Source organism: Coregonus lavaretus (assembly GCF_964263955.1).
Source record: "Coregonus lavaretus genome assembly, chromosome: 28".
Lineage (NCBI taxonomy): Eukaryota > Metazoa > Chordata > Actinopteri > Salmoniformes > Salmonidae > Coregonus > Coregonus lavaretus.
The window spans coordinates 22,554,527-22,580,924 of record NC_140015.1 but is presented as its reverse complement, the minus strand read 5'-3'; the positions used below and the strand labels follow the sequence as shown (position 1 = coordinate 22,580,924).

The following is a 26,398-nucleotide window of genomic DNA, read 5'->3' as shown; positions in this document are numbered from 1 at the left end:
CGCCAGAGCCGTCCAGCCAGGATCCGCCAGAGCCAGCTAGTCAGGTACTGTCCCTTAGTCCGGTGCTGCCCCTTAGTCCGGTGCTGCCCCTTAGTCCGGTGCCGCCCCTTAATCCAGTGGGGTTTAATTGGGGGGTGGTCATGTGGAGGAGGCTAGGGAAGCGGGTGGTGACTAAGGTGGGGTGGGGACCACGACCAGGGCCAGAACCGCCACCGTGGACAGACGCCCACCCAGACCCTCCCCGAGACTGTATGCTGGTGCGCCCGGAGTGCGCACCTTTAGTGGGGGGTACTGTAACACTCTGGCTCCGGGACTTTTGGATTTGAGCCAGGGTGTATTTGTTTTGTTGGGTATTTGTTGTGGGGTTGGTTGTAAGGGTGTATTCGGTTGGTTGTGTTTTGGGTGTATTTCTATGTTGGTAGTTCTGTTGTGTGTATTTCTAGGTTTGGTCATTGACTCCCAATCGGAGGTAACGAGTGTCAGCTGTCGGCTCGTTATCTCTGATTGGGAGCCATATTTATTCTGTATGTTTTCTTGTGGGAATTGTGGGTTTTTGTTCCATGTTTCTGTCAGTGTTACAGAGGACTTCACTATCGTCATTTGTTGTTTTTCGTGGTTGCTTTATTAAATAAAAGTCATCATGTTCACTCCACGCGCTGCGTATTGGTCCGCTTCTTCAGACGATCGTGACAAACAGTGTGTGAAAACCTTGTGAAGACTTACAGAAAACGTTTGACCTGTGTCATTGCCAACAAAGGGTATATAACAAAGTATTGAGAATCTTTTGTTATTGACCAAATACTTATTTTCCACCATAATTTGCAGATAAATTCATTAAAAATCCTACAATGTGATTTTCTGGATTTTTTTTCCTCATTTTGTCTGTCATAGTTGACGTGTACCTATGATGAAAATTACACAGGCCTCTCTCATCTTTTTAAGTGGGAGAACTTGCACAATTGGTGGCTGACTAAATACTTTTTTCCCCCACTGTATATATATATATATATATATGAGAGAGAGAGAGAGAGATAGAGACTTATCGCTCAGATCAAAATCACTCCCTCTTACCAGCTCCCACCCCCTCCTCCTCCTCCTCCCCTCCTCTCATCTAACATCTAGTATCAGTTTTTTTGGTGAGGGAGAGGACCGCTGTCACGAACGTCTACTAAGTGAGTGGACCAAGGCGCAGCGTGCGATACGAACATGACTTTATTTACTTAAAGTACTCAATACAAAACAACAAACAATGACGAATCGTGAAGTCCTCAGTTACAATGACTGATACGGAACAAAAACCCACAACACTAAGGTGAACACTGACAGTTTAAATATGGCTCCCAATCAGAGATAACGAGCCGACAGCTGACACTCGTTACCACTGATTGGGAGTCACACGACCAAACAAGGAAACACAACCAAATACAACACAACCAATACCAAACACAACCAAATGAACACACCCTGGCTCAAAATACACAGTCCCGGAGCCAGAGCGTGACAGTACCCCCCCCTAAAGGCGCGGACTCCGACTGCGCCTACACCCCAAATAGGGGAGGGCTGGGTGGGTGTTGCTCCTCGGAGGCGGCTCCGGCTCCGGGCTTGACCACCACCCTACTACAATCCCCCCGTAGTGCCCCCAGTCCGATCTGACCCAGTTAGCTGGATCAGGACTGCCGACGCGCACCCCTGGCTTGGCGCGTGAGGCAGGAATGGACCGGACCTGGCAGACGATACGCACCCTTTGCATGGTGCGTGGAGCCGGAACAGGCCTCACCAGGCTGAAGACTCGCATCCCTGGCTTGGTGCGAGTAGCAGGAATGGGCTGAATCCGGCTGACGACTCGCACCCTTGGCTTGGTGCGAGTAGCAGGAATGGGCTGAATCCGGCTGACGACTCGCACCCTTGACTTGGTGCGAGTGGCAGGAACAGGCTGAATCCGGCTGACGACTCGCACCCTTGGCTTGGTGCGAGTGGCAGGAACAGGCCGGGTTGGGCCGGCGACGCACACCGTGGACCTAGTGCGTGGAGCAGGGACGGGCTGGACCAGGCTGACGACTCGCACCCTTGGCTTGGTGCGAGTAGCAGGAACGGGCTGGACCAGGCCGACGACGCACACCGTAGGCTTTGTGCGTAGAGCAGGGACAGGCCGGGCTGGGCTGGCGACGCACACCGTAGGCTTTGTGCGTGGAGCAGGGACAGGCCGGGCTGGGCTGGCGACGCACACCGTAGGCTTTGTGCGTGGAGCAGGAACAGGCCGGGCTGGGCTGGCGACGCACACCGTAGGCTTTGTGCGTGGAGCAGGAACAGGCCGGGCTGGGCTGTCGACGCACACCGTAGGCTTTGTGCGTGGAGCAGGAACAGACCGGGCTGGGCTGGCGACGCACACCGTAGGCTTTGTGCGTAGAGCAGGAACAGGCCGGGCTGGGCTGGCGACGCACACCGTAGGCTTTGTGCGTGGAGCAGGAACAGGCCGGGCTGGGCTGGCGACGCACACCGTAGGCTTTGTGCGTGGAGCAGGGACAGGCCGGGTCGGGCTGGCGACGCACACCGTAGGCTTTGTGCGTGGAGCAGGAACCGGCCGGGCAGGGCTGGCGACGCACACCGCAGGCTTAGTGCGTGGAACAGGAACCGGCCGGGCTGGACTGGCGACGCACACCGTGGGCTTGGTGCGTGGAGCAGGGACAGGCCGGGCTGGGCTGGCGACGCACACCGTAAACCTAGTGCGTGGAGCAGGAACCGGCCGGGCAGGGCTGGCGACGCACACCGCAGGCTTAGTGCGTGGAGCAGGAACCGGCCGGGCAGGGCTGGCGACGCACACCGCAGGCTTAGTGCGTGGAACAGGAACCGGCCGGGCTGGACTGGCGACGCACACCGTGGGCTTGGTGCGTGGAGTAGGAACAGGCCGGTCCGTACTGGGAACACACACCACTGGCCTTAACCGGGGATCAGGAACGGGCCGGACCGGACTGGTAACACACCTCAGTCTCTCACGCCGTGCCTCAACTACTTCCCTCCCTCTACTCGCCAATGGCTCCCGTAATCCGGTAGCCTGCTCTCCACGTCTCCCTGTGGCAGCCTCCTGCTGCCCAGCCGCCCAAGCCATGTGCCCCCCCCAAAAAACGTTTTGGGGTTGCCTCTCGTCCTTCCGACGATGGCCCTGCTGATGCCGTTGCTCCTCTCTCAGTCGCCTCTCCACTGTTTTACTCCATGGCCGGCGATCCATCCCATCCAGGATTTCCTCCCAAGTCCAAGACCCTTTACCATCCAAAATCTCCTCCCATGTCCAGACCCTTGGCTCCTGGACACGCTGCTTGGTCCTGGTACGGTGGGTTTTTCTGTCACGAACGTCTACTAAGTGAGTGGACCAAGGCGCAGCGTGCGATACGAACATGACTTTATTTACTTAAAGTACTCAATACAAAACAACAAACAATGACGAATCGTGAAGTCCTCAGTTACAATGACTGATACGGAACAAAAACCCACAACACTAAGGTGAACACTGACAGTTTAAATATGGCTCCCAATCAGAGATAACGAGCCGACAGCTGACACTCGTTACCACTGATTGGGAGTCACACGACCAAACAAGGAAACACAACCAAATACAACACAACCAATACCAAACACAACCAAATGAACACACCCTGGCTCAAAATACACAGTCCCGGAGCCAGAGCGTGACAACCGCACTAACTGTAAGAAGCCAATCGATTGGTAAAATGTCTAAACCAAAACCACAGCACTTTGTAGTCAGCAACAGGGGTTACTGTGTTTTATTATACACCATTAAGCTTATGGCTTAACAGTGAGAGCTAAGGGAATAGGGGTTTAAGATAAATCTTTATTCTAAAGAAAATATTGATGCAATCAGACAGTAACTAAGACTCCCATAGAAATCATCTTGACTAGGCATTACGTTGATAAATGGGCTCGCCAAGATAAACCGATTTAAAAACATTTAAAAACATTAAAAACACACATTGGGGTAAATCTGGGACATGAGAGAATTATATTGAAATAATACGGGTTTGCCAGCTTTTGCGGATTGATAACTGACTGTTTGCACACTGTCCTAAGGATCTAGACAAGTACACTCCTGACACTGTAGCGAGAGTCAACACCAGCCAGCCAGCCCCGTCCATGGTGTTTGCTCACTCACTGTGATCCTCAGCGAGAAACCCTTGTGATTCCTGGGTAAATACGGCAGATTGAGAGCCTGGTCCGGGCTGAGGCTTGGCAAACATGCTGTCAACATGGAGCTATGCAAACACGCAAAAAGACAAGACAGAGAGTAGGGCTCCGCGTGTCAGGCCTACAGTATGACTGCATGTCTGCATCCTGACTGGGACCTTTCCTAGTGCTATCCCACCTAAACACTGACCTCCAGGTGACTGATACCTAACCAGACAGATCACCCTCTACTAGGACACCCCTGAGTGGACACTGTCAGTGTTGTACTGTAGGGGCGGAGAAAGGGTAAGAGGTGTGTATGGACTGGAGAAACCCATGCCATTGAGAGTGTGTTAACCAGACAGGTGGCAAGACCTCCCCCGATTAGACAGCAGTGAGATAGCCACCTGTGTCCTGACTCCTGAATGGGTGTAATGGTACATAAAGATATCATCATGTGGTCTGTCTGTCACTCAGACAGAACACATTTTCTACTTAAAATTTTCCCAAATATCAGATATTCCTCTATATGTGTCACGTTCGTTCATAGACGGGACGGACCAAGGCGCAGCGTGATATGCATACATGTTTATTATAACGAATAAACAAGGACAAAACAATAAACCAACGACACGTGAAGTCCTAAGGTAACACACCACAAACCTCACACGGAACAAGATCCCACAACCCACTAGTGCCAATAGGCTGCCTAAGTATGGTCCCCAATCAGAGACAACGAGCGACAGCTGCCTCTGATTGGGAACCACACCGGCCAACATAGATCTAGACCTACTAGATCCTATAACATAGACCAAGCACAACAAGGAATATACACACCCTGACTCAACATATAAGCGTCCCCTGAGTCAGGGTGTGACAGTTACCCCCCCCCCCAAAGGTGCGGACTCCGACCGCACAACATACACATAACAGGGTAGGGGCAGGGTGGGCATTCCGCCTCGGAGGCGGATCCGGCTCAGGGCGTGAAGACCTCTCACTCTTCGCCTCCCTGTTGCGCCCCTGGTCTGGTCTAGACCTCGGCGCGTTGCTTCCCCTCTCCTTCGTCCCACGATACGCCAGGCCCTGTCTGGACCCTGGTGTGGGAGACCCCGAACCTGGAGAGGGGCTGACGTCATGGTCTGGACTGGAGCCGCTGACCGGAGCTGGACTTGGCACCGGTGGAGCGGACTGCTCTGGCTCCGGAGTGGAGCCGCTGACCGGAGCTGGATCAGGCACCGGTGGAGCAGACTGCTCTGGCTCCGAAGTGGAGCCGTTGACCGGAGCTGGACTTGAGCCCGGTGGAGCGGACTGCTCTGGCTCCGGAGTGGCGCAGCTGACCGGAGTTGGATCAGGCAACGGTGGAGCGGACTGCTCTGGCTCCGGAGTGGAGCAGCTGACCGGAGCTGGATCAGGCACCGGCGGAGCGGACTGCTCTGGCTCCGGAGTGGAACAGCTGACCGGAACTGGATCAGGCACCGGTGGAGCGGACTGCTCTGGCTCCGGAGTGGAGTAGCTGACCGGTGCCGGACCAGGTACCGGTGGAACGGGCACGGGCCGTGCCGGACTAGACAAACGCACCACTGGTCTGGTGCGAGGAGCAGGCACGGGCCGGACCGGACTGGCGACGCGCACCACTGGTTTGGTGCGAGGAGCAGGAACAGGCCGGGCCGGGCTGGCGACGCACACCACTGTCTTGGTGCAAGGAGCAGGAACAGGCCGGGCCGGGCTGGCGACGCGCACCACTGGCTTGGTGCGAGGAGCAGGTACAGGCCGGGCCGGGCTGGGCTGGCGACGCGCACCACTGGCTTGGTGCGAGGAGCAGGAACAGGCCGGGCCGGGCTGGGCTGGCGACGCGCACCACTGGCTTGGTGCGAGGAGCAGGAACAGGCCGGGCCGGGCTGGCGACGCACACCACTGGCTTGGTGCGAGGAGCAGGAACAGGCCGGGCCGGGCTGGCGACGCCCACCACTGGCTTGGTGCGAGGAGCAGGAACAGGCCGGGCCGGACTGGCGACGCGCACCACTGGCTTGGTGCGAGGAGCAGGAACAGGCCGGGCCGGACTGGCGACACGCACCACTCTCTTGGTGCGAGGAGCGGGACTGGGTTCCTTTATTAACCCCCGCTCCTTCTGCTGCCTAACCAGCTCCTCTCGCCGTGCCTCTACACTTTCCTTCTCCCTTTTAGCCTCCTGTAGCGCCTCCCTCTGACCGAATAACTCCTGCTCCCTCTGAACCAATAGCCCCCGTAACATGGTGGCCTCCTCTCCTAACCTGCAGATTCGCCCTTCCACGGCCTCCTGCTGCCTCGTCATCCACCCCGTGTGCCCCCCCCCAAAATGTTATTGGGGTTGCCTCTCGGGTCTCCGTCGTCGGCACGGTTGGCGCCGTTTCTCCTCTCCTACCTGGGCATCAACCTTCATCGCCTCCCGATAACGGACGGCCTCCTCCTCAGTAATTCTCCCCCAACCGAGGAGGACATCTACTAAAGTTACCTCCCATTGAATCCCCGGCGTTTGCTCCTTCTGGGCACGCTGCTTGGTCCTCGTTTGGTGGGATCTTCTGTCACGTTCGTTCATAGACGAGACGGACCAAGGCGCAGCGTGATATGCATACATGTTTATTATAACGAATAAACAAGGACAAAACAATAAACCAACGACACGTGAAGTCCTAAGGTAACACACCACAAACCTCACACGGAACAAGATCCCACAACCCACTAGTGCCAATAGGCTGCCTAAGTATGGTCCCCAATCAGAGACAACGAGCGACAGCTGCCTCTGATTGGGAACCACACCGGCCAACATAGATCTAGACCTACTAGTTCCTATAACATAGACCAAGCACAACAAGGAATATACACACCCTGACTCAACATATAAGCGTCCCCTGAGTCAGGGCGTGACAATATGCAGTATTCCGGGCATGGATTAAACATCAATTTGAAACTCTCTACAGCCCAGCATGAGATAAGCTATTCACACATTTTGGTATTCCATCTACAGTCCGTTACGATGCTGCTTTTGAGGAAGCAGTGCAGACCGAATGAATACTGAGTATTACAGTAGTATGACAGTAGGCTGATAAAGGTGATTGATGATGAACAGCTGAAGGGTAAGGCAGATCACACAGACTCCTTAACATCCTTAAAACGTAAGCAATATAGACTTAAGTAAATGGTATTTGTGTTCCACTGTGAGTCCTGTAATGGTCATAAATCAACCATTGACAAGTTTTCCAGACAGTGGCTCCTCTAGAATATTCAACCAGTGCTAGCTTCCTACCTATCAATGGAGAAAGAAAAAGGGAGAGCAATTTCAAAACAATTTAAGACAGGTAGCTGGAGAGGAGTGGTCATTTAGTTGGAGCCTATCGATGCCTGTCTCTTCTCTTCCCAATGCTAGCCAATAAGACGCTGAGAGCTTTTCACCACGCAGTGCTTGGCCACTGTCCCTAAAACACTTCTTCCAGTGTGACTTGAATCTCTCCCACATACTTCCATTAAACCCACAGACTGCTAAGGAGGCTCACATTGATACATACTGCATGTCATGAAAAATGTATCACTCTAGTAATAAATATCCACTTTAGGAATTAAACTGTCTGTATTAAAAACTGAACTATCATAGGTTCTAATGCCCTGATAACCTATGGCCAGAATAACAAGAGTGTAGCATTTAGAGAATAAGGGACCATCTAGCCTTCAGCACCCTCTTGTTAGACTAGTTTTCCTTTTATTACTTTACAGTATTTAACTAATTACAATCCAACTGTGCAACAACTGTTACTACTGCTTTCTCTTTAATGACTTCCTCTGCTATGTCGGTTTGGGCACCTCTCCCTAATACAATCCCTAGAATAAGCCTCTCTAGCCTGGCATTCACGCCAGGTTGATCACATCCTCTTTTCCCCCAGGGTGTGGAGGAGAGAGAAATAAGGAGAGGGGAGGGAGGACAGAAGGTGTCCACTGATAAAGAGCAGGTGGTACCCTCCTTTGTGACTCAGGGCTGCAGCAGTTCCAGTAGCAGAGAGCCCTGCCTCATGCTTCCCTGTGCTACCTACCTGGCACCCAGAATCATGCCCTGCCTCATGCTTCCCTGTGCTACCTACCTGGCACCCAGAATCATGCCCTGCCTCATGCTTCCCTGTGCTACCTACCTGGCACCCAGAATCATGCCCTGCCTCATGCTTCCCTGTGCTACCTACCTGGCACCCAGAATCATGCCCTGCCTCATGCTTCCCTGTGCTACCTACCTGGCACCCAGAATCATGCCCTGCCTCATGCTTCCCTGTGCTACCTACCTGGCACCCAGAATCATGCCCTGCCTCATGCTTCCCTGTGCTACCTACCTGGCACCCAGAATCATGCCCTGCCTCATGCTTCCCTGTGCTACCTACCTGGCACCCAGAATCATGCCCTGCCTCATGCTTCCCTGTGCTACCTACCTGGCACCCAGAATCATGCCCTGCCTCATGCTTCCCTGTGCTACCTACCTGGCACCCAGAATCATGCCCTGCCTCATGCTTCCCTGTGCTACCTACCTGGCACCCAGAATCATGCCCTGCCTCATGCTTCCCTGTGCTACCTACCTGGCACCCAGAATCATGCCCTGCCTCATGCTTCCCTGTGCTACCTACCTGGCACCCTGAATCATGCCCTGCCTCATGCTTCCCTGTGCTACCTACCTGGCACCCAGAATCATGCCCTGCCTCATGCTTCCCTGTGCTACCTACCTGGCACCCAGAATCATGCCCTGCCTGCTGCTCTCTATCAAAGCTGGTTAAGACAGCAGATACATGATCAATGGGCTGCTCTCCAACATCAAAACCACCATGATCAAAGACTACAGCACAAAATGAAGTTCAGTGATGAAGATTGTGATGTGGATGAACACACGGTGGAATCAGTGAACAGCAAAGGGTACTGTATGGTCAGCTCAGTGGAATAGACATTGTCAATCAGCATGGATCAGGGGATCAGTTTGAGCCAGCCAGTTGAAGAATCACTAATGCAGATCACATAATGAGTAGTGGCAAATACAGACAACTCTTCTGTAGGCCTACTGCATGTGTCTGTGGATGAGTCATTATATTGTTAACTGAGCCAGCCAAGGTATTGGGAATGGTCTACTTTCTAACTAACCACGTGTCACTGGCCCTGTGCTGGAGGAGTACTGACGAGGCCAACCAGGTCAGCGAAAAATCCTAATTTGATCCAATTAAAGCAGTGCAGTCAAATTCAGTAATACCCCATACCCTCTTCCTTCCCCTCTTCCCCTCTCCATCCAAACACGGTCTAAATCATGAAGAAATTAAATAAGCTGTGAATAAATTAAGCCAAGCAAAGTTTTAATTTCCAATTACAGCTCTACCCCCAAACACACACCAACATACAGTGCCTTCAGAAAGTATTCACAGCCCTTTACTTTTTCCATATTTTGTTGTGTTACAAAGTGGGATTAAAATTGATTTAATTGTATTTCTTTTCAACGATCTACACAAAATACTCTGTAATGTCAAAGTGGAAGAAAAATTCTAACATTTGTAAAACATTAATGAAAAATAAAACACAAATATATCTTCATTAGATAAGAATTCAACTCCCTGAGTCAATACATGTTAGAGTCACCTTTGGCAGCGAATACAGCTGTGGGTCTTTCTGGGTAAGTCTCTGAGAGCTTTCCACACCTGGATTGTACAACATTTGCCCATTATTCTTTCCAAAATGTCAAATTGGTTGTTAATCATTGCTAGACAACCATTTTCAGGTTTGGCCATAGATTGTCAAGCAGATTTAAGTCAAAACTGTAAATCGCCCACTTCAGAAACATTCACTGTCTTCTTGGTAAGCAACTCCAGTGTAGATTTGGCCTTGTGTTTTAGGTTACTGTCCTGCTGAAAGGTGAATTCATCTCCCAGTGTCTGGTGAAAAGCAGGTTTTACTCTAGGACTTTACAAGCATACCCATAACATGATGCAGCCACCACTATGCTTGAAAATATGGAGAGTGATACTCAGTATTGTGTTGTATTGATTTGCCCCAAACATAACGCTTTCCCTGAGCGTTTTTTTCCCTCTCCGGCAACGAGTTAAAAAGGACATCTGTATCTTTGTAGTGACAGGGTGTATTGAGACACCATCCAAAGTATAATTAATACCTTCACTATGCTCAAAGGTATAATCAATGTCTGCTATCTACCAATAGGTGCCCTTCTTTGCAAGGCATTGGAAAACCTCCATGGTCTTTGTGGTTGAATCTGTGTTTGAAATTCACTGCTCGACTGAGGGACCTTACAGACAATTGTGTGTGGGGTCCAGAGATGAGGTAGTCATTCAAAAAATCATATTAAACAGTACTAAACACTATTTTTGCTACTTATGTGACTTAAGCAACATTTTTCTCCTGAACTTATTTAGGCTTGCCATAACAAAGGGGTTGAATACTGACTCAAGACATTTCAGCTTTTCATTTATTAATTCATTTGTAAAAATGTAAATAAACATAATTCCATTCTTACATTATGGGGTATTGTGTGTTTTTAATTTTAATCCATTTAAAATTGAGGCTGTAACACAAAATGTGGAAAAAGTCAAGGGGCGTGAATACTTTCTGAAGGCACTGTACATAAAAGGCCAGAGGGTGAATTAAATTACACTGTCGCAGCCCTGTCAAGATTTAAATTCAGCAGGAAGGTTTATTATGACCATAAAAAGAGGGATCTGTTATGTCACTGACAAAAAACTATTGAGGATCTTCACGCGAGACAGGGAGTGGGGGGATAATAAAAATAAAAATACATTAAGTGATGCCAGGAGCCTGGAGAGCACACACACCGTCCAATGACGCCGTCTTCCCAAACGCCACATAAAGCCACATGACAGGAAATAGATGACAGTGATAAAAATGACAACAGTTACAGCAAAAACACATTTAACAAGTGATTCATGCATTCTAAACAGTGATCTGAATATGAAAAAGTAAATGGATGAACTGCTTAATAGCATTGTGAGGGATAGTTTGACAGTTTAATTTTGTCAAAACCAGGCCTTTCAAATTGGAAATGTTTCAAACCATCATCATCAAAGGGTTTCTAACGGAACATTATTGGTCTTTTGAAACAGGAAGTGAAATGTAAGTACAAATGAATGTTTATTGAGAACAGAACTTCACCATCAAAGAGCTCATTTCAAAGATATGTTCTTTAATTAAGGTTCAAAAGGTCCAGACAAACAAAACGCTTTTATTTCCTTTGTGAAACAGAAACATAGGAATCGTACAACTGAAAACATTTAGACAGAGCATTGATTTAATTCACATACAGGCAAAATCATTGAAAACCATTATGAAAAGCAATGAACACAGTGAATTATTTTACTTTTTATTTTTATTTCACCTTTATTTAACCAGGTAAGCCAGTTGAGAACATGTTCTCATTTACAACTGCGACCTGGCCAAGATAAAGCAAAGCAGTGCGATAAAAACAACAACACAGAGTTACATATGGGGTAAAACTAAATGTACTAAATGTAACAACTCAACAACGAACTGTCTCTGGTTGTCAAATTGACTGGGGCCAGCAAATATCGTTGTCAAATTGACTTGTCCGTTGTTGAATAAGAGATTTGCTAGCCTCAGTCAATTAGACATAGTGCTGAGCGATTACCCGAAATGTCGGTTATCTTTCAGTTTTTAAACAACTTATTAACCAACCTTTGTTCAATTATTTTAATTTCATTTCTTTCAGTTTTATTCTGTGAGCTCAATGTGCATTTTCTTACTGCAATTTCTCTAGAGATAAATCAGATCAAGCCCAAACTGTGCGATGTAGTAAGGAGTTGTAGTTTCCAACAGGCCAATATTCTACATAGTTAATTACCACGTTTTCTGCACTAAACTACAATGACCATAATCCATTGTGCGCCTACTTGTCCGGAGACTGAGAGAATAAATAAAAATTTGCGATGAGAGGGATAGCGAGCAGTTGCTTCGCGAGGCATCTCTACCTGAAAATACATGATCTAAGTGATTGATAGTTGCTATTCATGAAAGTGCCTTATTTACTTTGAAGAATTACTAAAAATAGTGATTTTGTCAGACAGCATAAGCAGCAGCTCTATATAGATGATATGACTTGGAATTAAACAATAAAGTAACCAAATAAAACTAATGTAATATACATGACTGAAATGTTATTAAAGTAAAGGAATGTGAATAAATGGTTGTAAATGGTTAATAAGTGATAAGCAGTAATGGTCAGTCATAATGCAGTGCATTTAATGTTTTTTTTTAAGTATCGAAAACTGAACCAACCTCAAAAAATCGCTCAGAACTAATTTGACAACAGCAGGTCTGTCTTTTGTTGGCCAATAAGAAGGCTGCACCATTAGAATGCAATTTTGTGTGGGCCCAATAAAAACATTTAGGAAAAAAATAGTGAAAAACTATCATCATTCCACTATTAATGTTGATATATTAAGGAAATGTTCTGAAATTACAATGTTAATATTACATATAGCTCCTTTAATATCGCAAAATTGTCTCAAAGTCACAAAGACAAGAGGCGAACCCACACTTTAGAAGACAAGGATTTCCCAGTTTATTTTGAGGAGATATTGGTTGTCAGTTAAATGAAGTGGCTTACATGCAGATCGTATTTGACAGGCTGCTTAAAACAAAGACGAGCCAGGAAAAACAACACAGTCAACAAATCAATGGAAACAATAACCCCGGGAAAAAGGCATATTTCACAACTCCAAACAAGATTCATCAGACATACACATTTAAACTCTTTTCAAAGTGACACATACACTGACACACACAGACAAACACACACTGTCAGAAACAGTTAATATTCGCTTGAAATCTTACTTCCCCAACCCAGTTCAAAACATATTGCACATTTGTATTGAAAAGAAGGAGAGGATAAAGAAGAAGAGCAACATTCACCATCACAATGTGGGAGCCTTAAAGGAACAACTGACTACTGGCTGCAGAATGTTGGAAGGAGCTGCATGCAGAAATGTAATGCATACCACTGGAGGCTGGTGGGAGGAGCTATAGGAGGACGGACTCATTGTAATGGCTGGAATGGAACGGTATCAAACATGTGGAAACCATGTTTGACTCTGTTCCTTTTATGCCATTACAATGAGCCCGTCTTCCTATAGCTCCTCCCACCAGCCTCCACTGATGTATACTATAATTACCAGAAGGAACCCAATATTGAAGAGAAGGAACACAAGATTGAGAGAAGCAGTGTTACAGAAATAGTCAGCACTCTTTATTTTCTGTCCTAACACAGTTTCACTGCACACAACACCAACAACATGCAGAGGTATCTCATTCAATAGTCCTCAACAATACCGTACTGCCATCAATATGCTACAATACATGACTACTAGTCTAATGCCTTTTAAATAGTGTCATGCTGTATATATTGATGGGTTAAGAATATCATTGAAGACTGTTAGATTAATATTAGATAAATACCATACTTATCTACCCTTATAATCAACCCTTATAAACATCTTCATGATAAACCGTTTGCAAAAGTCTATGTTAAACACACAAAAGGTAAAATTTAAGGCAATTATGTGCAAACTTGTGCAATGTTGCAGGTGCAAACCGTGAATGGTAATAAGTATTCCCCTTTTTGACCAGGAGTGTGCTCATGACAGGCAGCTAACGATACACTTTAGCTATTACTGTGCTACAACCACTTACATACTAAAAGATAAACACTGTTCTAAATGTGACCGTGTAGTATGGAACCCTACACCACAAAACATTTACATTCCCCAACAACAATACTGTTGAAGCTTCACCAAGGTAGGACTCCTGTAGTTGGGCTCCAAACTTGATGACTTGATGCTATAGAGCAGATATATATATATATATATATATATATATATATATGAGTGTAGAACCAGAGGACATGACAATGAGGAGACAGAAGCGTATAAAGGTGGACATTAGCATGAGCAGAGCTCGGGGCGAAGAGGCTGTTCCCACATGCCTGGAAGTAAAATCAAATTAGTCGATCAAACTGAGCTACCAGGAAACTGTAATAAAACCTTAAGTAAAAAGCTGACAACAAATCAGCCAGCTGAGAAATTCTCGTTACGATTGAGCATGAGACAGATGGTGATTGCAAAAACCAGTGATTGCAAAAAGAGATATATTGAGACTACCGTAGAGGCGTCTTAGTGGGCACAGTTAGCTCCTGATGATGTAGCCAAGATAAACCTTCCTGTGTCCATTGATAATTTTCTGGGGTCAAAGTTCAACAAAGAGCAGTCAGGTGCTGACATGGAGCTGATGAAGGGCTGATGATTTGGTGGTGAACAGTAAAACATAAGGGTGGTATGTGTACAGAGTCTGAACTCCAGATCTGTCTCCTGATGACCAGAGACTGAGCTCTTCCACAAGCCCATCAGTCAGGGATCTGTCATGGACAAAGGTTCCTTGTTCACAGGGAAGATGAAGAGAACTAGATCCACCAGTGAGGAATGTAAAAATGCCAGCCATAATAAACTGATTATCGCCGATTCATTTAGCACGCTTTTCTTTTTTACCATGCCAAGTTCATTTTAAAGCCGCATCGAGAGACTGCAACAGGAGCGTTGAGTTTTTTTTTTTTTCCTCCACTGAGCTCTCTCGATAGTTTTAGCATATTCTGTCTTTAGCCATGTTTAGCTAGAACACTGTTTCTGAAGGTCCAGAGGAACACTGACTCCTCCCTGCTCTATCCTTCCTTCCTTCCCTCAGTTGTTATTTGGGATTTAATGAGGCATTTGGAAACAAGGGACAAAAAGACAAACGGCTACCATTCGCTGTCTCGTTGACCAGCTCTTTGTATATGCTTTTTTTTAAACAGTGCTGTTGTGTAGTGCAATGCCTTGCTAATACGGTCTTTGATTGTCCAGCTTGTATTTTTATACAGAGGGACACTGGAACAGAGTGAACCAGGTCCTTTTCCTTTTCCTTTTGTTGCTACATACGGTAGCAGCTTTCATACCGGACTACAATCACTAGATATTTGGTCCCTTTCCACAAATGTTATAGATTACTCTTAAAAGGGGTGATCTGCAGTTGATACATTTATTTTTGGACTTATAAATGAATGATATGTACCTATTGATTCTTGAAGAATAGAACTTATAAATGCCTCATCCGCTTAGTTCAACTCTCAAACCCCATCAGAACCTAGAATATAAGCTTGTTGTACTCTGTTTGTAAACAAAGTAAATGTAAATAAACACTATATATCCTCAAAACATGGTTAAAACGATCATTTGGATATCTGGATGGCTAGTCCTTGCATGCATAGCTCTGTCTACGGTTTACATTTACACAATGGCCCCATCCTCAAGCTTTTTACCGAAACAGGGGCGGGGAAAATACTTTATAATTGTTTCAACTGCTGATTACCGCTTTAATTACAAGGGTTTCCCATGCTACAAGAGCGGCATAAAAAGGCACACCGTCCGAACTGTACCAAGTTCTGTAAGGCCTCAGATAGAGAAAACGTAGAAATACAAGACACCCACACAGAGAAACCCGTGTTTCACAGTCAGTCAGTGTCCTCATTTCTTGGTGTCCTCCAGGATGATGTTGGCTGTGACAAACATGAGGCAGAAGGTAGCCCACACCACTACGAACCACACCCAGAAAGTGTGGCGGAACGGGGACTGGTGCTTGTTGACCTCGTCCGTGCCCAGCATGGGCTCCAGGTGGCGCCGGCCGAAGTACACCAGCAGGGCGGGGATGACGTACTGAATGCCCGTGCCAGCGTAGGCGCCCGTGATGCCCACCAGGGACTCCAGGTTGTGGGTGCAGAAGGCCACGATGATGGGCGGCACCAGGGTGATGAGGGGGAAGACGATGCGGTCCACCACCCAGGGGTAGGTGCCCCCGTCGCGGTGGAAGAGGGTCTTCCAGTTGTTGCGCAGCGTGACTGCGATGATGGGGAAGTTGGTGCTGATGGTGAAGACGGGGAAGAGGCCCAGGAAGTAGCGCAGCGCGGCGATGTCCAGCACGTCACAGTTGTCAGTGAAGTTGAGGGTGTACATGTCGTGCAGCAGGGAGCTGTCGAAGCAGAAGATGGCTGTGAAGGAGAGCAGGCCGTAGAAGCCAAGGATGAGGACATAGTCACACACCACCAGGGTTCCCACACGCCTCTTATCAGAGATGGGCGTCACCAGGGAGGGCAGGGAGTGCTGGCACATGAAGGAGTAGACACACACTCCAAACAGGTTTGGCACCCCAGAGATCTGGGCCATACGGGGGTGGCCTTCGCCCCGGCCTTTACCAATACGGATCAGAGCCAGGATGATCATCATGGTGAACGCTGAAAGACACAGGGGAAAACAGCGGGTACTGGAGTTAAGAAATGTGTAGTGTGTGTGTGCAACAAACAAGTAGTGTGTGTGTGCAACATTTCAAAGGTAACATCAGCTCCCACAGAGGGTCTGTTAAAGCCTAATGCAGTTTAAATCAATGATCCCTTGAGGCTATCTACTAGGAGGAGTTGAAAGTGTAGCTTTTATGTTAAAAGAAAGCTCAAATGTCCTTTCATTTGACAATCTAGACCAAACCAAACCCATATTTTACTTGGGTAAAGTATAATATTCAATCTAAAATGTTAATTAAATTGTAAGCTAAATATTGGCCAAGTCTATAATATGCCTACATCATGTCATGACAACTGTCATAGGATTGGCCGAGTAAAGAAATGACATGATGAGGCATTTAAGAATAACATTTTTATGACATTCAATTTCTAGGCAAAGCTACACGCTGCTTTACCCCTGAATGCTTTTGATGGGTTCAGATATTGCATCATCCCAGAGGTCAGATTAGGGCCAAACCCCTGGAACGATCCCTTTATGTGGCCCTCCCCTAATCCACCCCACCCTTCATTATAGCACCACTGTTTTAATAAATACCTTTTAAAGGGCAAGCCTTCTACCATTGCTAATCTGAAAGCGATTAATGCTGACAAGGCAAGATCGTTTAGGCCCTAATGGGCTGTGGGAGAGTGCTGAGCTGGCCAGGACGGACACATAACTCAGCTTCCTCCTCAGTCCTCCATGCTGCTAATGCCCCACCCGCTGTCTGAGCATGGCCATCCAGGTAGAAACACAAGCCAGCCAGCACCAGTCAGCTGAATGCAGAAACAATATGCAGTCCATCTAGTTATGAACTAACCTCACCCCATCAAAGGGCAGGAGGCTTTATGCCTCATGAGGATAATACTGAAACCACTTAATGACCCAGAAACTATCCCGCAGGCAAAAACTACAGCCTATAGGAATGCTATGCTATGGATTATATACAGTATGTGGAGGCTCTCTCTCAGTTCATCCAACCCAAAGTCAGCAGAGGTTGGAGGCTGGGTGCTACAAAGGCATCAGAGTCTCCACCTCCTACTGTTTGCGCAAAGGCCGTGGCCAAATCGATTGGTGCGACTGCCTCTCTGGATGTTGGGCTGGGCGTTACTAAATGAAAGCTTTAAGCATGGATGCCAGTCCTGTTAAAGGCTCAGAGTCCTGCCTGTCCACCCCACTGGGTGACGTTCAGCATGCACATTGCGTCACTCCTCACCCCCCTCCACCGCACCACTAGTATCCCACTTCAAAACACACCCACACACCCCTGTGTAGCTGTGCAGGTTAGAGTAGAGGCAAAGCTCTCTTGTACTTGCCAGCAGTATCTCAGCATCCATCTGGGCCCAATTGCCAGGAGAGGCAACCCATCAGTGTCAGGGGGGAGGATGGATTGGTTCTTTAGATAGGGCCTGAGTGAGGGGCCAGCTGATTACCAATTAATCTGCAGCTACTGGGGCGGCGGGAGGGGGTATAGGGAGGAGACGGGGGAGAGGGTTGACACCGGGAGACTCCACCTCCTTTGAGTTCTCTCATTAGCATCGGGTGAGGTCGGGACAGGAGTGTAGTCCTCTGCTCCACTCCTCCACTGTTTTAGGTTTTTTTACACTCTTCAGGGCACAGGCGAATTATTCCAGAACTAGCAAGGGGGAAAGGTTTAATCTGCCGCTATTAATCAGGTACTGTGTGCTTCTGCCGTGGCACTTTAATGTATGTCAGGGGGATGAAATGATTCACTTCAATTACAAGGACAAAATGTACATAGGAGGGGATGGGGGATCGACCAGAGGTAGTAGGATAGCTAACAAGTAGTGGGATTATGCCTTTGGGGAGAACAAGCAGAAATAAGACAGGAGGTGTTCACTAACAGGCTAAATGCAGAAATAAGACAGGAGGTGTTCACTAACAGGCTAAATGCAGAAATAAGACAGGAGGTGTTCACTAACAGGCTAAATGCAGAAATAAGACAGGAGGTGTTCACTAACAGGCTAAATGCAGAAATAAGACAGGAGGTGTTCACTAACAGGCTAAATGCAGAAATAAGACAGGAGGTGTTCACTAACAGGCTAAATGCAGAAATAAGACAGGAGGTGTTCACTAACAGGCTAAATGCAGAAATAAGACAGGAGGTGTTCACTAACAGGCTAAATGCTAAGAATTACTCATGTGATTACTTACTCATCTTAAAACAAGTTTTTCCTTCTGCTTTGTGTGGACTTAGTTTGGGGTGGACACTCAGATAAAGATGCCCAGCAGTGGCCAAAGCCCCAGATCTGTTGAGGATTTAGGCTCAGATAGTCAATATTGAATGGATATCTGGCCTAGATCCAGTGTCAACGTTGGCTCAAGACAGGAGAAGCAGGCCAGAGCAGAATCCTGTTTTAACACAGTCCATGAAGAGAATGGGACAGTGGGCAGGACAGTGGACAGGACAGTGGACAAGCACTCAAGGACATCAGCAGATAAGAGAAAATAACACCTTCACAACGAGTAGAATCCCCAAAAGACATCACGTCAAAGCATATGGAAAAACAATGCAGATGCTGTCAACACTCAACGTGCTAACATGGGACTCAGCTCTAAGAGTACAGTATCTACTGTAGTGACGTTGTCTTTGTATCTTTATCTGACTGGACATGACTGTCAGTGGGGATAGTTATCAGCTGTCCCTCTCACTTCAGGCATCAAACACAATGTGCTATATGACAGTCTGCCTGCTGTACTCTCCCTCTCCTCTTTCGCTCTCTCCCCGAGAACTAATGTACATCCTCTATGTATGAAACAGCCATCAAAAGGAGCCGTCGCTCTGGCCTTGACAGAGGAAGGACAGCGGGAGGAGCTTCTCTTCTACTCCCTGACATTAACGGTAACAGGCTATACAGGAAGGAACATGGGCTGGGGGTGTTTAATTAAGAGAGTCTTATAGGACAGGACACCACACAGGGCTAGGGTACAGATGCTTAACCTTCACCAGAGCAACACTTATTTTCTCTGCCAGCAGGGCTAAAATGTGAGTTTGTCGTGGTGCAACAAGCCCAGTGATTCATCACTCTCCCCTCGTATCCCCTCGGTGAGGCCCATGGAAGCCTGGAGGAAAATGGCACTGGTATTTATGTTAAAGTCTTGATATATCTGCCTCTGACGCCGCAGCCCAGTGCGCTCCTCTCGGCAGGGTTTGAACTGTAAAACCCCCGGTGACACGGTTGGTGACTGGCGCCTTTATGAGGGAAGGGCCACCCTTTAAAAAGCTGACAGAGAACTTAGCCTGTGCTCGGCGTCACGCCTCAAATTGATAGTGAATGGCGAAAGGGCATGGCGGCTCCGCGGGTATCAACACAGGCTGATCAGACAGTGTGAAGGGCAGGGAGAGTTTTGGGGAAAGATATTTTTAAGACGTTTTCACCTTGAGTTTCAGGTCAGCAGGCATCAGGTGGTATTAGAGTGGAATGACATTGGCAGCAATCTTTGACACGGCTCTATTTTAAGCAGGTATACTGGAGCGGCTGAATGGAACCCACCCAAATAACTGGTGCTACCTTCTGGGTTATAGATCGGGAAGCCATAGCCAGGTCACAACTTAAATAATTAGAATGGCAGCTGCTTGACAAACACACGTCTGTGATAGAGAACAAGTGAGCTTCAAAAGGTAAACAACGGTCCGTAAATAACAAAGAATAGTCAACCCTTCTACTGTAGTTCTATCCCCTAAAGTTGGAGTGACAGAGAATTTCTCTCTTATGGCTCTGATCCCGACTATCATGCTTTAGTGCTCGTTAAAGACAAGGCCTCATTTGTCTTACTTAAGGCACTGAACTAACTCCTCTTATCTTTGAAAGAGATTGAAAGTCAATCAGATGAAAGAACTGGACACTAAGTAGAACAAAGTACATTTTGATAATGTACTCATTCATCATTCCTTTTCAACTGGATCATGCTACACGAGATAGGGCAACCATGTGGGTTTTATAGTACTTGGTGCAGCCTTAGCTATGAATCTCACTGTTTTATCTATCCAACGGCGAAGAATAGGAGCAAATCTTTCTTCACTATGAGTGCTTTAGACGCACGGGGACACTGTGTCTGGAGAGAAAATCCAACGCAGTTAGCCAGATTACAAGATTACCAGCCATTGGTAATAGCATAGAGCCAGCATTTAATAAGTAATTGCATCATAAGTTCACAGCAAATGACATATTCTACAACCGCTGTAATGAATTATAATCAGTATACATGGCAGTTTTTGTGTGTGCAGCCATATTGCTCTCCTCTCTCTAAAGGGCAGTGTCATTGACTTCCTGATGGAGTCTACTCTGAAGCTCTCGTTTCATCCTCCTGGTAATCCTCAATCAACAATAGACACACTCCTTCTTGCCTCTCCATCGACGGACACTCTGGTGACAAAAACGAATTCATTCAGATGGGATGAGCCATTTTCCCTGTAGATATGATATCTCTGATGATATGGTGATTACCTGGACTTTTACATTGACACGCTCTGCCCTATACGACTGCCTGCGGGTTTCACTCGTCACACGGCGTCGAGGAGGGACTGAGTGCATTGAGCAGGTGTCAAACAGTCACATATCACATCCACATAACTGCTACCGGTGATTTATAGCACTTCGATGGGGATGGCAATGACCTTGTGAGGAATGCTTCAACTTAAAAGCCCCCCAGAGGAGGCACTTACAGTTGTATCTCCAGTGGTAGCAAACAAACCGTTTGCTGTTAAGCCAAGGTTGCCGGCACTCTCAACCCCCCAAGGAGCTGTAGACTACAGTATCTGTGGAAGAGGGTCTCCTCTTCAGCCACTCCTCTGGGACGGGTTTCCTTGACTTCATTAAGGAGCACAGAATAACTTCAGGTGAGGAGCTTTGAAGCACACCACTGTTCTGATTTTGTGAGTAGTACGCTCCCTGTACAAAGGTTTTTGCAATTGATGTGGGAAGAAGAGTCCATAATAACAGTTGACAGGTCAAGGGCTTTTCATGTGCTTTCATCTTTCTGACATTAAAAGACATACGGGATATTATTCTAGCACAGGCCTTGACAATACTCTCCACAGGTATACAAATTGGCCTCTTGCTACCTCCCATTCCCTAACAGATAACAATCCAAGTCCAACTCCAGCAGCACTCCTTTGCAGCAATCATCCCATCATTAATTAAAGGGCAATTCCACCACTTTTCAACCTCACATTCATTACCTCCAGCACCAAACCAGTGACTACATAATATGTGAAATCACAGTGTTTCTATGATCGGTGGTTAAAACAAGAAGGAAGAAAGGACCTTCTCTGTGACATCACAGGGTAGGATTAAACTGTTTTTTTAAACAGTGATTTTCAAAACCTGCAACAAGTTTCTAGCCCAAGGGAGGGTATTTTCTTGCTCCCCACGTCACTGCAAATGTCATAGTGTTTAAAACATTTTAACTTTTTATGTCATCGGGTAGAACTTTTAAACGTATAGTTTTCACATATGTAGACATTGAAAATGAGTTTGAAAAGTGGTGTAATTGCTCTTTAAGCGATGCACTCCATGATGAGACCAGTTGGTTAAGTCTCAGTGGTATTGAGCAGCTTTGGCAGTTTGCCCGATTTCTAGGTTTGCAGAATCTTTTACTCCAGATTTCTTTGGGTGATATCCTATAATCCTATCATAGTCTTGGTTATCAGAAGCGGGGGACAGGACAGCCACTGCGTGTGTGATAGCTGGTGATAATGGCCTGCTTGCCTGGCTACTTCAAGGCAAGCCCCGCGATCAGGGAGCGCAGCACTGCAGCAGGGCTGCCATTTAGCACCCCATACAGCAGCTCAACTCCACAGGGCAGAGTCGAGTCAAACTCCATGACATTATCTAGTGTTCAAGAAAACATCAATTAGTCCAATCACTCAGCCGTGCTGCTGCAAATTGCACATTAGGCCAAAGATAAGAAATAAAAGGCACCTGCCTTGCTTACCACAAGGCTGAGCTAAGCCACGCTCCAAACACTGGGATCTCTAAAACACACCCGCTTGAGGCTGCCTTGAGGTCACGTTTTTTCCTTCAACTTCTCAACCGCAGACGTTTTAAAACCAACAACCTCTTCTGTGCTACTGCTGACATTTTTTAAATTGTATAACAAACTAATAGAAGAGCAGTCAAATGTTTAAGTAAATTCAGTGGGTGGTTGCACCAGGTTAGCTAAAACACCAATCCAACAGTAATTAAACATTCAGTGAGTGCAGAATATAAATATGTATTTTTTCTTCTGACCGCTTCAAATAATTTATTGAGCATAGAAAGCTTGGTTCATGATGCAATGGAAGTACAACATTCACATTTTAGTCATTTAGCAGACGCTCTTATCCAGAGCAACTTACAGTTAGTGCATACATTTTTTCATACTGGTCCCCCGTGGGAATCAAACCCACAACCCTGGCGTTGCAAGCGCCATGCTCTACCAACTGAGCTACACGGGACTACAAGGCAGACAACTGTGCAGACACCAAAATATGAATAAAGCAAATTCTTGTCTGCTTCTCTGGCTTCAATATCAAATCATGTTCTGGTCTGACATTTATTTCAAATGAGACAAATGTAAAATGTTCAAAGCAAGTTTTGCATTTGACCTCTAGTATTCCTGTCGCTCAATGACGAAACCCTGAGAAAGAGCGTAAACTACAACACCAGACTGCGGTTAAAAGTGGAAACCGGTAACAACATTCTAGAAGCACTGTGTCTTACATTCTCATTCCTCCCTCAAGGAAATGGAGGTGACGACGACAACACGGTGAGGTGAGCGAGGGACGGAAGTCAACAGTCATGATTAAGGGCTTAGTTATCAGGGTATTGAGCTCCAATTGATCCTGGGCAACACCACAGCAGAAGACATCCTACAAGTTTTTCCCTAATCAAGTCCTATACATTTTGTTCACTATCAAATCAAAGTTCTCATTACAAAATGAAACACTGGGCATCAATAGTAAACAGGAACAGGTGCCCAAAAAGCTGGCCACATTAATTTCCCTACATATCAAAACTCAGCAGAGATGTGAGTAAAGTGGACCTAGGATCTGAGCTGTGTTTATGTTTTGTTTCTGAAAGAGATAAAAGTGTCAAACTAAGACAGATTTTCTCTCTGAACAATTCCGTGGTCAGTGTTGACTATAAGTAATGTCTGTTGTGACAAGAAAAGGAATGATGCATTCCAATCTGGAGTTTTCCTTTAACTTCTGAACTGTGCTGGTGTTGGAAAGTTAATGAACGCCCAACCATATTTCAACGTTCCCCGTGCGACGCACTATACATTAGCCTCTCTGGGCAAACTCTTAGGTTCCGCTCAACCAGCCACTAGTAGAGTTCCCTCCTTGACCTTCAAAAACAAATATTACCATCTCTCTCTGCTTGAAATGGCAATATGTAGCTGTAACGCTCCCTGGTTACTCCCTAAACCAAGACAATGGGATGGACTGGATAGGGATCCACTGATCATTGCGGTCTGGGGCCTGTGGTTTAAGCTATTAATTTCTCCAGAGGGAGTAACAGCCCTAGTTCATTTCACAGCCTATTTTCTTATTGAGCCGGAGGTTACTCCACACAGGGCTGGCTGGGGTGGTGGTGTAGTTCACCATGTCTACAAAAACAAATGTGACAGTGGGAGGACAGTGTTCTCAGAATGCATGATTTCTCCTTTCCCAGCATACAGTAGGATCCATATGCCATGGCTGTAAGGGTAATAAATCATCTATCCATCCATCCCTGTGGAGACAGAAGAGGGGTGATTAATACTCGTTTACCGAGCCAGGTGCCTTTCCGTCCATTATTGACCACTCACACCACTCAATATCAATTAAAGTGCCGGCTCTTAACCCTTCTCCCCGTCACAGGCTTTCACTGGAGGTCTGCTGTCGAGTGCAGATAATTTTACATTTACATTTTAGTCATTTAGCAGACGCTCTTATCCAGAGCGACTTACAGTTAGTGAATAAATTTATTTTTTATTTTTATACTGGCCTCCCGTGGGAATCGAACCCACAACCCTGGCGTTGCAAACGCCATGCTCTATCAACTGAGCTACATCCCTGCCGGCCATTCCCTCCCCTACCCTGGACGACGCTGGGCCAATTGTGCGCCGCCCATGAGTCTCCCGGTCGCGGCCGGCTGCGACAGAGCCTGGATTCGAACCAGGATCTCTAGTGGCACAGTTAGCACTGCGATGCAGTGCCTTAGACCACTGCGCCACTCAGGAGTTAGTGATAATGATCCCCTCTTTCTCTTCACAGGGTGCTGCTGGAGAGGATGGGGACAAGGTAACAAGGCAGCAAGCTTTATCTATTCACATAACTCACCCAATGGAGATGGGTTCGAACAAACAAGCATGTGAGCACCTACAAGAGTTCATAGAGACTGGGTGCAGTATGTGAGCGATATAGTAATTAAACTAAGACCCTATGAGGTCATCAGGGCAACATAACTGTGATAGGCAGATGTTAGACATTAAAAGAGGGGGTCAGTGAATCGAGTATAGAGTAGGAGGAATAATAAACAGGAATACAAATGGGAAAACCAAATGGGGCTGGACGCAGGGCTACACAAATAGCTTCTAATGGGTCTAGCAAAGTGGTACCATGGACGGAAGCAGCTACAAGCAGAGTGATGGGATCACAACCGGGACAGGAGACGGAGATACAAGAGGGATACAAATTTGGACTAAAAGCCAACAAATGACACCATCTGTGTCCACTATGTAAGTCATGTGTGTAGTGAGCTTGGTTGGACAGGGGGGCTCAGCTGAGTGACACTGACAAGGCCACAGGCAGTGAGCAGGGCTCCAACACAACACATCTCCCCTAACATTCCCCACTCTACTTAGCACTCCTCATCCCCCACCACCATCACCCTGCCCCACCCTCAACTCCCCCATAGAGCATCATGGGTGAGTGGAGAGGCAGGCAGGGGAGCCTGGCCACCTGGCCCCTTGTCTAGGGTGAGTAATGAGTATGAAAGAGAAGGGCCATGAGACAAGAATGGAGATGGAAGTGGCTGAACGGGGGACATACCTATGCAGGTATCAATATCTGACATCTTAGAAGAAAAGAGGATCTGATAGGTGAAAATTAATTCTAATCCGGCAAATGCAGGTTAATGTAAAAGTGGAAGATGCATGTGACCTTAACATGCAATGTCAGTTTTGTAAGACAGTATATGCTATAATGCAGTTATATTTTAGGGATAACTGCATACTGGTTGGCACTAGAGAGAAACGGACAAAGCTCAGTAGTACTAAGTGTTTATTAAAATATGTGTATTATCAATAGGTGAGAACCCAGTGAAGAATTGGAATAATGTGGTTCGATATTGGGGCATTGTTTCAGAGTGACAAGAACATTAACATAATTGCTGTCTAAAAACGTATCATACTGTACTACATCAGTGTCATTATCAAAATCATTTCTGACTGAAAACAAAAAACCCTGTAGAACTTGTTACGAGTTTCACAAACACATCTTAAGACATTCTCAGTCTCCTTATAAACAGTCTCATAAAAAAAAGAACTGTACTTACACAGTGTTAGTGACACTTCATTAATATTAATGAGGATCTGTTGTTCATGCTTATTAGGGGGCTTTAAGGTGCAGATAAGGAATCATAGGATGATTAGTAGATACCTGGTACATGAAGGTGTAAAACCACGGGCCTAATCCAGAGACGTATTCACAATACATCATGAATCCCATCATCGTGACAGAAATAAGAGGTTTACTATTAGTTTCATTATATCGTTAAGTTGGTATTACATTCCTCCCTTGAGACCAAAGCTTTGCTAAGTCACAACCTTTGCCAAGTCATAAG

At 46.6% G+C, this 26,398-nt stretch overlaps 1 protein-coding gene across 2 annotated transcripts in view; it reads right to left on the bottom strand.

Moving 5' to 3' along the window:
• Nucleotides 1–11,357: 11,357 nt before the first annotated feature.
• The window catches only part of LOC311104418 (transmembrane protein 104-like), a 77,289-nt gene continuing 62,248 nt past the window's right edge, over nt 11,358–26,398 (bottom strand). For both annotated transcript variants that reach the window (XM_084146248.1, XM_084146249.1), the window contains one exon: nt 11,358–16,525. In XM_084146248.1, the coding sequence (XP_084002374.1) occupies nt 15,762–16,525 (764 nt within the window). In that variant the 3' untranslated portion in view covers nt 11,358–15,761. The remainder of the gene's footprint in view (nt 16,526–26,398) is intronic.